We start from the raw sequence: 15997 nt of genomic DNA on the forward strand, positions 1-15997 counted from the left end.
GGACAGGGGAAAGACGCATCTACATGAGGCTGTATGAGAGAACGTAATAAAGGTACCTGACTGAAGACATCGAGTGTCCTGTCATCATTGGGGGGACCCTCTAAGATACCACAACTGGCGACGAAGGTTCGAAGAGGCCAAGCGTGTCGGATCGCCTGCATCGCGATCAAACCAGGAGCCCACCCTGGATCGCGCCCATCGTGCCGAAAGTGAAGCTGACTTGGCGCAGTGAAGAAGAGCAGTGACGCGGGAGCCCACCCCGACCGCTGCAGGAATGAAATCGCCTGTGCCCGGTAAGCGCTGTAGAAAGGAGCGCGAAATCAAAGAGAGTCTCGGTGGCCATTTTTAAGTCCGGCAGAATCGACGAATCAGCGCGCAGGAAAGAGGAGCAGCCATTTTGAGGTAAAGCAAAGCCCGATTGGTCGCAAAGTCTCGCGAGAGTCTCGGTGGGCCTTTTAAGGTCGGGGGAAGGAGCCAATAGGAAGACAGAAAATGCCGCCGGCCATTTTGAAGTCAGGCAAAAGCGAAAAAGCTTGCAAAAGGGCCAGAAAGAGCCCTTAAAAGAATAGAAAAAGGTGGCGAAGCAAGCCAACAACAAAATAAAGAGTAAAGAAAGAGCTCCAGACAACGAAAAAGAGGAAAAAGGGCCAGAAAGAGCCCCAAAAGAAACAAGTGCCGTAAAGAGCATCACAAGGAAGTGACAAAGAGAAAGACATAAATTACAGACATGGCAGAACCAAGACCAAGCGCCCAATATCGTAGACCACTACCATTCAATCTATCAGAACCACAAGTAGGAATAAGATGGGAACGATGGATCGCAAGGTTTGAAAGGTACATGGAGGCTACCGACGTAGTAGAAGCCAAGAAACTGGGCCTGTTTCTACACCTAGTGGGTGATGAAGTGGAGGAATTAGTAGTGACCTTACCAGCAAGTGAGACATCAAACTACAAAAAGCTCATCAAGTGCCTGACTGACAAATTTGATCCTCAAAGAAACATCGATTTCGAGAGATACACCTTCACCATAGCTTTCCAACATACAGATGAGTCGCTGGATGATTTGGTAACGCGACTAAGGATGTTAGTGACACACTGCAAGTTCGACAAGTATGATAACGAGCAAGCAATTCGCCTACGGATCATCGAAGGGTGTCGTGACACCGAGTTCCGCACACGAATATTGAAGGAACCAACATCGCTAGAAAACATCCTGACGCTAGCAAGAGCAGAAGCAAGAGCAAAACTACAATCAAAGCAAATGGAAAGGCGAATTGAACAGGCGCACTGCATGACAGATAACAGTTGCACCGGCAACTGGAATAAAGGACAAAACCAACATACAACAAAGAAACAACAAGAGTCACAGTGTTACCGATGCAGTTTAGAATTTCCACATAAAGGCGCATTCCCAGCGTTTGGTCAAACTTGCAGAAAATGTAACAGGAGCAACCACTTTGCCAGTGTGTGCCAAGGAATACAGTTTAGAAATGAAAGAGGAAGACCAGGAAGGCAGCGGATGGCGACAAGCAGGCACGTCAGGCACATCGAAACAGCAAACAGGAGCTCATCAGTAGAGTAAGGAGATGAGGAAGAAGAAGAGAAAGTGGAGCGACTGTACCTCATGTCCACAGACGAAAGCACAATGGAGGAAAGCATTCGTCTGGTGGATAAGAAAGCAATCAAAAAGACGGAATATGTGACAATAGACGTCGGACCACATAAGGCACGGTTCGTGCTTGACAGCGGCGCCACGTGCAACATCATGTGTGCGTCAGAATATGAAAAGATGGAAATAAAACCGGCGCTACAACCATCAAGAGTTGAAGTGTTCACTTGGGGTTCAAGGAAACCAGTATCGAACCTAGGGAAGTTCACAGAAAACATAACATACAAGAATCAAACGCTAAGAGAAGAAATTCACGTACTGAGAGGGGACATTCCAGCACCATGTCTACTGAGTAATGTCACAGCACAAGTGATGGGCCTGATCGAGATGACATACAACATGTCAGAAAAGGGAAGCATCCTAAAAGAATATCCAAAGCTACTGAAAGGACTAGGGAAGCTCAAAGGGTGACAAATTACGTTACATATCGACGAAACAAAGAAACCAGTAGCTCAGCCCCACCGGCGAGTACCAATACACCTGCAACCACAGGTAGAGGAAGAAATAGAAGCACTACTGAAACAGGACATCATAGAACCGGCAGAAGGGCCAACGCCCTGGGTGTCGTCAATAGTGGCCGTACCAAAGAAAAACACATCAAAGATTAGGATCTGTGTTGACATGAGGATACCAAACATGGCAATTGAAAGAGAAAGACACCCTGGACCGCACCTTGATGACATGATCAGCTGCCTGACGGGAACAAGACGATTCTCGAAATTGGACTTATGCAAGGGATACCACCAGCTAGAGCTGGATCCGCAATCGAGATACATAACAACAGTCTCGACACACCTAGGTTCGTTCCGCTACAAACGTCTGAGCTTTGGGATATCGTCAGCAGCAGAAATATTTCAAGAAACTATCAGACAAGTGATAAGGCCAGTAAAAAACAGTCTGAACTACAGCGATGAAATCCTCGTATTTGGCAAGACGGATGAAGAGCACAACAAGGCGTTGCGAGAAGTATGCTCCCAACTAGAACAGGCTGGCCTCACACTAAATGAAGACAAGTGTGAACTATGGCGAGATGAACTTGTGTTCTTTGGACACATTTTTTCAAAAAAGGGAATGAGGCCAGATCGCAGCAAGGTAGACACATTGGAAAAAGCGAAGCCACCAAGCGATGTAGCTGAAGTCCGGTCATTCCTTGGTCTTGCCAGTTACTGTGCAAGATATATCAAAGACTTCGCGACAGTAAGTGCACCACTGCGGGAACTGACGAAACAAGGACAGGTTTTTGCATGGACAAAAGAGTGCAGCAAAGCCTTTGAAGAAATAAGAGAAGGCGTGACTGCTGTAGATCATCTAGCATATTTTGATCCACTGTTGTGTACCGAGCTAACAGTAGACGCAAGCCCAGTAGGATTAGGGGGCAATACTGGCGCAACACAGACCAGGAAAGGACTCGCCAAGATGCGTAGTGGCCTATGGGAGCAAGAGCCTGTCAGACATCGAGAGAGCTTACTCTCAACCGGAGAAAGAAAGCCTGGCCGTTGTGTGGGCCTGCAGACATTATCACATGTTCATATATGGGAAACCTTTCACGATAGTAACAGATCACCAAGCTCTAGTAACAATATATGGAAACCCAAACGCCAAGATACCGCAAAGAATAGAGAGGTGGGGAATAAGGCTAATGGACTATAACTTCAAAATAATACACAAGCCTGGCAAAGAACACAACCCAGCCGACTATATGTCCAGACATCCATTGCCACATAAAGCGGAGGCCACGACAATGTCAGAGGAATACCTAAATTTCATCTTGAAGCACAACACACCAGCCTCAATAACAATGTCGGAGTTGGAACAAGAGACAAAACGAGACCACACCATGCAAGCCATCAAGAAGGTGACCAGACAACAAAGGTGGAGGTACATAAACAAGAACAGCATTCTGGAGGAAGGGGTGGCAAAGGATGAACTGCTAGCATTTAAGAAAATAAATGAAGAGCTCTCAGAGACCGTAAATGGCATCCTGATGAGAGGCACCAGGATAGTGATGCCCCGCACGCTGAGAAAGCAAACAATTGAACTGGCGCAAGAATCACACAGAGGAATAGTGGCAACTAAGAAGATGCTGAGAGAAAAAGCGTGGTTCCTGGGGCTAGACAGCATGGTTGAAGCGATCGTCACGCACTGCCACATCTGCCAGGTGATGGGACCACCACCAAAACCGGAGCCACTTCAAATGTCAGAACTACCGAAGGCGGTATGGACCGAATTAGCGGCAAATTTCTATGGACCACTAGAGACAGGAAACTATCTACTAGTAACCATTGATGAATTCTCCCGGTTCCCAATAGTGAGACAAGTAACATCAACGTCAGCAAATGCAACGCTACCAGTAATGGATGACGTGATCGCCGCATGGGGCTCTCCGCAAACACTAAAGACTGACAATGGACCACCATTTTCAGGAGAGGAATTCCGAAAATGTATGGAATACCTCGAAATCAGACACCGGAAGATAACGCCTCTGTGGCCACAAGCAAATGGAATGGCGGAACGATTCATGGGGACCATCAAGAAAGCAGTTCAAAGAGCAAAATTGATAAAAATATCAATAGGGCAGGCTCTATGCCAGATACTGAGGGACTACCGGAACAGCCCTCACAGCTCCACAGGCCGATGCCCGGCCGAGCTAGTTCTAGGACGCTCGAGCAAGACCAGGCTACCACAAATGGAAGCAACGATAGATGCCGACCGAAGCGACATAGCTATCAAAGATGGAGAAGGGAAGGCAAAAATGAAGGTCTACGCGGATCAAAGGAGGCATGCTGCCAAACCAAAAATAAGGAAGGTGATACAGTGGTAGTGCGGCAACGGCAACAGAGGAAACCAGATAGCACATTCTCGAAAGACCCGCTAACCGTGACGGAAGTAAAAGGACGGATGATAACCGCGGCGGCGGGTCAGTACCACATCACAAGAAACAGTTTGCATTTCAGAGGATTGAAGACCGAAGAAGAACCATTGACAACAACCACTATGGCAGCGAAGGAAGAAGATAATGAACCAGAGAACGAAAATGACAGAAGACCGAGAAGAACGTGCAAGAGACCACAGAGACTGATTGAAGAGATGTAATGTGACCAGCTCTCTCTATCTCTATATCTCTCTCTATCAGCACTCACTAGCAGTGACCTCAGACTACGTCATCGAAAACAATTGTTTGCAACAAAGGGGGAGATGTTGTGACCAGACAGCTGGGCACTAGGACCCACGGGTCACGGACTCGGGGAAAGACACCGGACACCACATCCGGTCAAGGGAGAAGGGGCAGAGCACTGGGAGCGGGGACAGGGGAAGGATGCATCTACACGAGGCTGTACGAGAGAACGCAATAAAGGTACCTGACTGAAGACATCGAGTGTCCTGTCATCATTGGGGGGACCCTCTAAGATACCACAATGACAATGAAAAAAGACAGGTGGGGAACCGAGGCAAAAACATCTTACAAATTCAAATGTACCAAAGTGGAAACATTTTTGGTAGATAGTGCAATTAAACAAAAAAAGAAGTAAAAATGCAGAAGTAAAACAAACTAGAAGAAAACATTAAGAATTCATGAAGGTACTTTCCCACCACTCAGGTGTCTGTCACAGTATCCGCCAGCGTGGTCACGAGTTTCAAGCTCATGTGAACTTTAAGGCTTCTTCTGGTATTCATAAATCTATTTAGAACGACACTCCCCACTTGATTAGGCTCCTTGTACACTTCTCTTCTGGTCCGACCCTCCCGTCCACTGACCTTTCAAATTACTGTCTTCCACCACTCCAGATTGTACGGCAGCAGGTTCCTGTATAGGGTTCAACTCTTTTGAACTCCCTACCTTCTAAAAACATTTTTATTTGCATCAATGACACTTGCCTTGCGTGGCACTCAGGCAAACAAATAAAACTCTTGACTCACGTGGCTCTCAATAGGTTTTTATTGAAATGTTAAACATTAGCAAATCCTAGCTCACAGGTATACACACTAGTAACATATTGGCATATACCACACAAATACAATACTGTATTATGCGTAAACCAGAACACTTGGACCAGAAGCTGTCCACGGTTATTTAAAGCTACAAGTTGACAAGAGCCTGTAAGTTCCGATTGTCCAAGGACCCCAGTCCTCCGCACCGAGGTCCAGTTTAGCTCATTCCCTCAGCGCCGGAAGTCAGTAGTCCTGCACGTGAGTTAAAACAAAATAAATACACGCACCGCTCCTGTGCAGAGCGCGTCCTCAAACCCCCCTGTGAAGTCGGCATTGACTTAAAACGTACATCGCACACGTTTGCTTTTCACAACTCTCCACAATTGGTGGTGACGCAGCGTTTGTACCTTAAGGACCACAGTTTAAGCATTCTGGGTTTGTGCATGATTCAGAGAGTTCCTGCTGGAACGAATCGGTCTCCAGACTCCAGCAGAAAACGCTACATAATTAAATGAAAGCTGGGCCTGTCTGGCTCACTGCCCCTTGACCCCCTGTTCTACTGCCCCTGCAAAAACCCTTAGCTGTAGGCCTAGCTAGACTCCCCTCGGTAAGATGGCGGTATAACAATGTTTTTTGCCTCACTGCTTCAGATGAACAGGGACAACATGTGCGTTCTAGTCTTTGGGCCACAGTAGGGTGCTGTGATGTACAAGTTTGGAAAACCGGACCAATGCTATGGGAAGTATCAACCTGTCCATCTCAGGCATGGGTTTACTCACTCATCTGGGGCTCTCCTTAAGTTTCTTTTCAACTAGTGAACTAAAGAATGCAAACAACGCTTTGTGATTGGTATACTACCACACCGTGAGGCCCTGCCAACACTCTCGCCTCTGACCAGATCTCAGCTGAGAGTATCTGTTTTCTTCCTTAACGATCTCTTTGACCACAGGATTTCTTCAGATTGACTTCCCTTGCTGAGATCTCCTTTACAGCACTGCAGAGTTTATTTCACATTCTGTGCATTGCCATTTGGTGGGACTCATTACACACATTAAAGGGCAGCAGATGTAACAGACTCTAATTATCCATCCACAATACTCCCTCACTTGTTCCAGTGCCATGAAGCCAACAATTAACTTCCTCTCACATTCCACTCTGGCTACACTAACTCTTGGGGACACAAGTAGGTATTGGGACACGCAGAGGTAGTTACCTTAGGACTGAGCAAGAAACTCACAGAGACGAGGCTATGTCACATAAAAAAATATAAATGTGGTTATGCTGCAGCTTCTGGACACATCAAGTAACAGTAATCAGGCCTGTTTCAACACTTCAAATGACAAGGTGAATGTCCAGCCAGTCCCAGCAGCTTTTCTCAATGTTTTCACCAACCTGTGCAAAAATGTCCCGGGCATATCCCTAGATATCTGTGTCATGTGACAATGAGGCACACACATGCAAACAGTCTTTAGGAATGTATGGAGAACATTCTTTTGGCGTGCCCTGTAAACTGATATAAAGTCACTGCAGTAGATTGTGCTAAAAGCAAACGTGAACCTTATCCAATGAACATTTCGCAGCCTTCCATTCCAAGAATATGTGAAAGCAGCTCTGTTTATATCCTCGACTGAAGGCTGCCTTCCTCCTACACACCATACTCAGCAAACAAAGGTTGCCCAGCTATGTAAGTCTCCTGGACGCCTAAATGGTGCCCTTTCATGGATGTTATGCACTTACTGGAGTCAGAGTGCCCAGTTCCAACGCAACCTCTAGGACTACTGTCCCCCTGCTTTCAGGAAATTGCTTTCTGGCTTCGCAATTTCACCAGATGGCCAAAGAGAATGTAAAAGTGGGAAGCTACAGATATTTTCACACTATGCATCATAAAGACGTCTCTGGTACCACAATGATGTCAGTCAAGGATACGGCAAAAACAACAGCGCTGAAATGTTTCGACTAAAAAAGAAATTAAGAACTGGATACAGAGCTTCTCCATTCGGTCACTGTGGCATTTCTCCTCTTGTGGCTACGTAGATTATTTTGGAATTTCAAGCTTCATTTCAGATTGTTAGAATTGTTTTTTAATAAAATGCGCGGAGACAGTGAAGACCTGGTTCTAGACTGGCTGGAGTTGTCATATGAAATAAACATATTTCCTGGTCAACATCACCTGGCTGCTGATTTCTTTGAAAAGGATCCACAGTCATCCGTCATAACCATGTCACAGTATGCTGAGCAGGACTTGTGCTTTGCAAATCTAAGAGGATCATATATAATGGGTAAAGATGTAATGGCAGGACAGAGGGGTAGTGCTATGCTGCGCGTTTGGTGAAGCATAAACAGCTGACACTAACTATTGCGGACCCAGAAGGAAAGTGAGCTTTAGGTGGAGCATATGGATTCCAAGAAAATGTAGTTCTACAGAAAACCCCCTAGTACGGCTGTATTAACAAGAAATAGCTGTAAAAACTCAATGTTAGAAGAGTGAACACTGCACACCTCTTCTAAAAGGCACTACGGCCGGAGGTCTTATGGCCTGTTCATCCGAAAAGGAAATTCCAAAATGGCCTAGTTGTTCAGTAGTGGGTCTTGGTCCTGGGAAAAAGAATGAAATGCACCCAGAGATGCACAAGTGTGGTCTGGAACAACCTCATTGTCTGAAGAACCAGATGGGCAAATGTTAGGTTATCTTCCCTCGGAGAAAAAAAAACCTTGGTTGCTTATTTCAAATAAACACAAAATAAACAACAAAGGATTGTTTTCTTTTCCGAGGGACGATTACCAAACATGTGTCCATCTGCAGACAATAAGGTTGTAGAATACATTTAAGGGCATTGTATTTAGTTATTTGAGGAGACAATATTCCAGTCCTCAACTTCTCTCTCCCTTTCCCAGACACGAAAACAAAGTTTAGTTACACTCGGGTTTTGTAAGAGGTGAAGTAAGGCCATGGGGCCACCCTTGCACCAAGGAGGTAGTAGTGATTACCAAAAATCCCTGTTTTCTCAAGCAAACAACATTTTTATCATGCGCAAAATGACTGGACGCATTGACATGCATCCTGAGCTGGCTTTTCTTAATTTCGGGAGGCGTCGACTTAGTTGAACTCAATCAACCTGGTGAAGAATGCACTGGATCAAACATTTGTTCAACAAACTTGCCAACAATAATAGTTCCTTTATTCAGAATGATTTGATTTCATTTATTTGATATTATTACAGTGACAATCTAAATGTTACTAGGTATGTTGGCTAAAGCATAACAAGGCTATGAAACTGGCCACAATACACAAGAGGAGATGGCAACTTACTATTGCTTTTCTTCAAGATGTAGTCCCATCTTTAGCTCTATATGTGTTAGGCGTAGATGGATACATCATTGGGAGGTGGCACTATATCCCATCTTACTAATGACATTTCTGAGGGCAAGATGTGCTGGCTGATCCAAAGTTCTTGCTAGAGCTTGTTTTTTGCAACTTTACTGCAAAACCTACTCAAATTCTCCCTTGGTTGTTGTTGTTTTTCCGCGATCATGCTTGAAATTAATGTTTCTTTCACTTTGCCTCCTTTTGGGGACGGTAGCATTCTATGAAAGGCAGTAATATCATCATTCTTCATACAATGCTACCTGTAACGGGTATTCAACAGCAGGTGTTTGCATTACTTCAACTCACAGGCAGGTATTATCGACCTCAGAAGACTGACAAATAAACACGTTAGCCACATGAAACGTTCAAGCATGCAGCCAAGTCCAGTAGGCAACAGTTTCCTCCAGGATTAACCCTGCTGGTGAAGATCTCACACCACACTAATGGCTTTTAGAGCCAGTTCCAATATTATAGGGTAAAAGGTAATCAATTCATGCATTTGCCAATCAGAGGGGAGCGCTAATGCTGTTGGTGAAACCTAATGTCTTTCAGTAAGAATAAGGCCACTGATGGGCTTTTATTTAAAAACGATTAAAATCCAGAATAGCCACATTGAAACCACGGGCCTTGAGAGCAGCTCTACTCCGTTCTACGCCAAGTGTTCACTGAGGAGCACAAACCCACTTTTGGGCCTATGGAATCATTGATGTCAAGGCCCTCAACTACATTGGCTGACTATTCAAATATGGTCCCAGTGCCAACATGGCTTGATAGCGGACCATGCTTGCATCTGAACAATGCTCAATGTCACATCTTCAAAGCGGATGCAAAATCTGGATTTTAAAATGGTTTTCAAGGGACTTGACAACTGTCTTTCTTCCCCATATTTGTTTTGCTCACATCGCTTATCTTTAAAAGTAATCGTCCATCAACTTCAATTACAAGTCAAGAGGTTCATACAGATAAATTATGGATGCAAGCACTTCCCTAAGATACTGTGTCGATAGAACTAGCCTAGTTACACGTCAAGTGTTTGTAGTAGGTGGATCACCTATGTTAGGCAGATATTGCTACATTTTAGCTAACAAGCCACTGTGTGTGAATCCCAAAGCCTACTCTGCAAGAGAAAGTCACTACTGCAGCACCCACGTCAAATCCCCGATTGCAAAGATCATGATGCCCCTCCCTCAATAATGGTAATAAATAGCAACTTATATTATGCGCTTCTGATTATATTGTATATGCCATAGTATTTTTTCATGTGTACTTGTTTTAACAAAAGATATTTATTCAAAACCAGGTTGCAAGGGATTAAATGTGTGCAGTGAGCTAAAACCACGCTGCCTATTCAAAGAGTAGTTTTCCTGAGTAAATAAAGTGAAACATGCTGTCTGTGACACAGTAGAGGGTGTTTTTCTCATGTCAGTTTTTCTGTACTGTGATAATAAACTCGAATTTGAATTTTGCACTTTAGTAATAAATGCATTTATTAGCGCAATTGTTCTAAAGAACACGTTTTAGTCAGCCACATTTATGTTCACTGTCATGGCATAGATATAATATACCTGCATACATACTTACAGGCACTTTCAGTCGGCCATCTTCATCCATTGGTCTGTATCAATCATAATTTGGTTCCACCCACTGCAGCATACAACATGGTGCAATGGGTCAATCAACTTCAGACAGTGACGGCATTTTGAAAAAATGTGCACATCCACCTAGAATGTAGCCCACTTCAGTGCCAAGGCTCTTGAACCAATCTATGCGTTAATTTCTTCTTTGATGTCATGTTTGGATTTGTTTTTGAAGGGATCGTATTAGCTTCTTTCTTTGCAAATATAGGCATGACACTTTAAGGCAGAAGCCTTTTTACTTTATATTACTTTTTATGCCAGTTGCATGTGTTAAAAACATTAAATAAAACAACCTTCCAGACATGGCATGTGAGAGGCAGGAGGATGTAGCTCTTTTGGAGAGACAGGATAATTCACTTGTTGTGCATGGGCAGTTGTCTGGAGACATGACCCGAAAAGAGAATGTATTATTTCTGTATAATGCACGCTGTAACAGTCCATAAAATGGGGAAAATATACCCCTCCTGTTGAGAGTTGGGGATGTGCCACTCTTGTAGAGTGGAGGTGTACCACTCCTTCATAAAGGGGGCCTGTGTATACACTGCTACTGCTTTATGGATGGAGTTAGGCATTATCTACAGAGTTTCAGCCCACATCTGCAGAGGCCAAACACACCATCCTTTCAGAGAGGAAGGCTATACTAGAGCCATAGTGCAAGGGCATGTACCAATCCTACAGAGGCTGGTATCCATGTTTGTAAAGGATTGATTATCAAATCCTGAAGATAGGACACTGAGCCCCACTTGTCGAGAAAGGGCCCCACCATGCATAGATAGGACTGCAACACCAATGTGAAGCCCTGGCAAATCCATTGTAACCTTAGGCCGACATAAAGGACTGGGAGGCATATTGATGCGAAGGGTGGTCTGTCTATTTAGTATCAACCGCGATCCAAGATCATTAAGCCTACCCCAAGCCATTACATGCCACAAACAAATATACAGATGGCAAATGAAGACAACCACAACAGTGAGAGGATTCACTTATCCCATCATAGCCACCACAAAGTGAGGATTCATTCATCCCACCCAATGTCTCCATCAAGTTTGTACATGGTGCTGAAAGATCGGTCACCATAACTAGGTACACCCTAAACCCACCCCTGCAACATCTCAATGATACTTACACACAACAACTGAAGACCAGCATGAGAAGGAAACCCCTAAACAATTACTGGATTGCTCAATCAGAAATACATAAGCCATCTGAACTTCAGCGTGACCAGTGGATCCCAGTAAAGAAAACCTTGTCTCAATTAAATAGACGCGTGGCTTAGCGGCAATGCTCTCATAACATCTTGCCCTTCCTGCACTTAATGTAACAGCTTGGCTAGTAAACACAGAAAAGATGATCTCAGCATTCATATGCAGAGAGCCAAATGCACTAAGAGTAATCTCTATTTACTTCTGGTACAAGGTTATCGGATGAAACTAGATTATGGCTCCAAAACCCCATTCCATCTGTGCCGTGATGGTGAAGGCTATGTCTTTCACTACAGTGCTATATAGTTTGGCTTTTCTTTCCAACAGTGCTTTGCTCTCAGAATTAACACTCCTGTTGAACAGTAGAGTGTCAAAGAGCAAGGGAGCTATATAAATTCGCATTCCTGTCATAGCAGAATCAAAAAATATTCAACAAACATAACAATTAGAGATTTGTGTTGGTTTTCCGGTTGCTGTATGTCATTATTTTACTGCCTCAAGCGACACTTAAAGTCAGACAACATAAAGAAATTCAAATGCAAATATAATGCGTCACAGCAGGTACAGATGGAGCAAGCAGAAGCCAGGATGTTGGGAAAGCATCAAGAGAGGACACATTCCTAATGCTGGGTGATAAGGCATGTCCTGGGCAGCAACCTGCTTCCAACAGTGGGCATTGCTCCCAACAGAACCATCTGCTTGTGACAAAGCCCACTGCTCACAACAAGGGGAGTTATGTTCCCAATGGCAACTTCCTCTGCTCTAGAGGTATTGTCAGGCACAATTGTAAAGCGAGTTTAATCAGATTCTCTGCATTTGGAGAAATATTCCTTTAACCAACGTACATAATTAACAGTGCAGAGCTACACAGTGTGCCAGAGAGAACAGACCAAAAACAGAAGAGGAAATTCCGAGTATGTGCAAAGCCGTCTTCTCACCACACACAATAACTATGTATCTGTTATACTTCAAAGTATGGCTCGATGTAAGGAAATGAGGCTCACTTTTTAAAGAGTTCAAATACACCTCATGTAGAGACACGTTTGGAATCACAAATCAGCATCCGGCATGACAGCAGGACAAATGGTCAGTACACACATGGGTGAGGTTACACCGTCAACCATATATAGTTTTTTTGTTTTTTACGGAGATCTCAATTTGGACACACACCATTTTTTCACATTTGTTGCTTGTTTCAGAGGGCGACCTTCTTCAGTCTCTTGTACATATTCTACATGAGCCAACATTGGGGTTTGACTGTGCTTGGGCATTTCCAACGTTTGCTAAGCTCTGGCTCGTACACTGGGTGCGCGACAGGAGAGTATACGATGGGAATGGTGGGCACTGGAGGTGGAGAGAAAGGGGAACTGGGCAGAAAGACGGATGCAGTCATTTACATCATGTCTTGTTTTCGTCGAACATGTCCAAGGAAGGCTCAATTGTTGATAGTTCAGTTTCGTAGCCCAGGCTCCGAGGAGACAGCGAGTTGCGGTTAAAGAAGAGGGCACCTGAAAAGAGACACATAAGGAACATATATGGTTATCAGCAAATGAGAAGGGCTTAACTGAGCAACAAGTTATATTCAGTCTTTATAAAATAGCCTCACTATTAACAACATAAATAATTACCCCTTCGTCGAAAAGTACATTTTTTTAGGGTGATGTTACAGACCTGCAACAAAGGTTATGCAGCTTTTTATCTGTTACAGTCTGGTGTGCATTTGTGTACGGTCATCTAGAGGTTATAGGTGGGATAGTCATATAAAGCTTTACTAAAAACGTATTAGAACTAGAAGAAAAAGGGTCTCTGAATCAGACTCCGATGTTGTGATGAGCCCCAGAGCCCTTTTTGGTTGGGTGAGTCTGTAAGTTTATTTTTCTAGTCAAGAGGCTTCAGTGGCAGTTTGTTGCTACTATCATCTTTCCCTCCTGGATAGATTTGGTGATTTGTAGGTGAATCAGACACCCCACTGAAGTGCAAGTGCTACAGGTAAATAACTCCCGGATTCACATGCTTTGTACTGGATGGCAAGCAGCACCCTTCGAAAGAGGACGTGACTAAGTAGAGAGAAGTAATAGTGTTTTAACTCTGCTATGTGCACATCTAGTTATCCACCAGAATCAATCATGGGCAGCCTCTTGAATTGAGCTACAGAGTGCTGCAGAGCTCTGTCTGCTGTTGGCTAAAGTAACCAGACACAATAGTGCCACAACTTTAGTCTTTACTTTTGTTGGGTGGGGCGAATACATCATACAATTCATAACAACGAATATTTCAATATAATCTTAGCAAGTGTCAGTGGACCAAAAGCCACAAACGGCCAGAGATCAGTGACTATTTTCTGTTCTACAAAGCTTTTGTATGCAAGTTGTTTTGCTCCTAATCAAGGATGAAGAAATGAACCTGATCGAGATGGACTGACAGATGTGGAGACCTGGAAAAACCCTAAGTGTAAAACAGATGTGGCCACAGCATCGCAACACCCAGTGATGCACGGTCAATTGTTCATCCATACAGGGCTTGCCATGTAGTAACGCTACAAAGAAAAGTTATGCGATAGTCAAGGCGACCATTACTGGGTAAAACCTAACATCATATTCATGGACCAGTTGATTCTCAAGGACAAGCAGGGCCACTGGCAGCATGAATGAACAACGAGCACGCTCCAGGTTTACTACAATGGGCTGCCAAGGCTGATCAAAACACTCTGAAACCAGAACTGAAGTCTTCAAGCAGCCGACTGAATACATTGGGCGTAATGACAAACAACAAAAGTGAAATACCCTTTGCTTGACACAATACACAAAAAACCTCCACCTCAAAGCACTATACTTTATTTATGAAGGCTTCAAGCGCTGTCTGAGACGACCCTTAGTCAGGTGGCAAATTCAAAGTGTATTCCTTAAAAGATATGCTGCTAATTTTCGACTTATACGATTTGGAAGATCAGTGTTGCTGTTTAATCCTAGAAAGCAAGTTTGTATTTTCCAGTATCCTACTCAAGTGTCAGTCCAAGGCTTGCAATAGCGGGTGGGGAGGAATACGGGCTGTCACCATGTGAGAGGCCCTATAAGTTATTTCCAAGGCCAATCTGTGAATCAGTAGCAAACCATGAGAAACACACACACCGCCAAGCAAATAGTGCAACAGAACCATTAAAGAAGCCCGCTAACCCAAATCTAAGGTATCGCAGACGGCGGCAACCCCAAAACCTCAGGCGCACACAAGACACGGCAGGAAGGGAACAAAACGCCCAGACAGTGAAACCACCCCTGACGGGCCAACAAATTAGCCCAGTCACGGAAGCGTCCACGAACGAAAAAGACAGAGCACACAATAAGGAAGACTAACTAAGGGGACCAGCACAAATAAGGAGCTCCAAGCTGAAGCCACCACAATCAAGAACACACTTGAGAACAATCACACAGAAAAACAACGAGCCACAAAACGTGAGCCCACTGAGAAAAGGAGTTCTTTCAGCTTCAAAAGACGGCGGCAAGAGATTCGAAATCCTATTAACAAAAAGGGGCATAGCAAAAATGGCCGGCAATGAAGGGAAACAACAGCCGAAAAAAACAAAACCTGAAAGCGTCTCAGAATCACCCATAAAACAAAAATCAGACATCAGCAGCACACTGGACAGCATACTCAAAAAACTGGCGGAAGTCCATGACCTAGCTAAAACTACCAAAAACACCACGGACGCGATCCAACTCAAACTTGCTGCCGTCAGAGCAGACATTCACACAGCGAACAGCAGGCTATTCGAAGTTGAACAGAGATTCAGTGACATAGAAGAAAGATCACAGCTCACTGGAAAGGCGATTGGCACCATAGCTAAGGCCATAACTGACCTTCGCAAGCAAGCAGCAGAGTTCGAGGACCGTAGCAGAAAAGGAAACATAAGAATTCTGGGTGTGCCAGAAGGGGAAGAAGACAAGGCCGGCTCGTACGTGTCACTCTTACAGAACCTCCTTCCCATTCTGAAGAACCTCAAATTCGAAAACCCATTCGAACTAGACAAGGCAAACAGAGTCCAGGCCATAAGACAATCCAACAGATCCGGACCAAGACCGATGATATGCAAACCATTACGCTCACATCAAACGGACGCCATTTTTGGGGTGGCAAGAAAAAACCACAACCTGCAGTGGAACAGACACAACATTATCCTCACACAAGACTACTCAAA

General features: G+C 44.3%; 1 protein-coding gene across 6 annotated transcripts in view; it reads right to left on the reverse strand.

The window, feature by feature from the left end:
- Positions 1-5592: 5592 nt before the first annotated feature.
- The window catches only part of RNF130 (ring finger protein 130), a 684518-nt gene continuing 674113 nt past the window's right edge, over positions 5593-15997 (reverse strand). For all 6 annotated transcript variants that reach the window (XM_078653555.1, XM_078653553.1, XM_078653551.1 and 3 more), the window contains one exon: positions 5593-13313. In XM_078653555.1, coding sequence (XP_078509681.1) covers positions 13204-13313 — 110 coding nt within the window. In that variant the 3' untranslated portion in view covers positions 5593-13203. The remainder of the gene's footprint in view (positions 13314-15997) is intronic.

Source organism: Lissotriton helveticus, chromosome 7, assembly GCF_964261635.1.
Source record: "Lissotriton helveticus chromosome 7, aLisHel1.1, whole genome shotgun sequence".
Classification (NCBI taxonomy): Eukaryota; Metazoa; Chordata; class Amphibia; order Caudata; family Salamandridae; genus Lissotriton; species Lissotriton helveticus.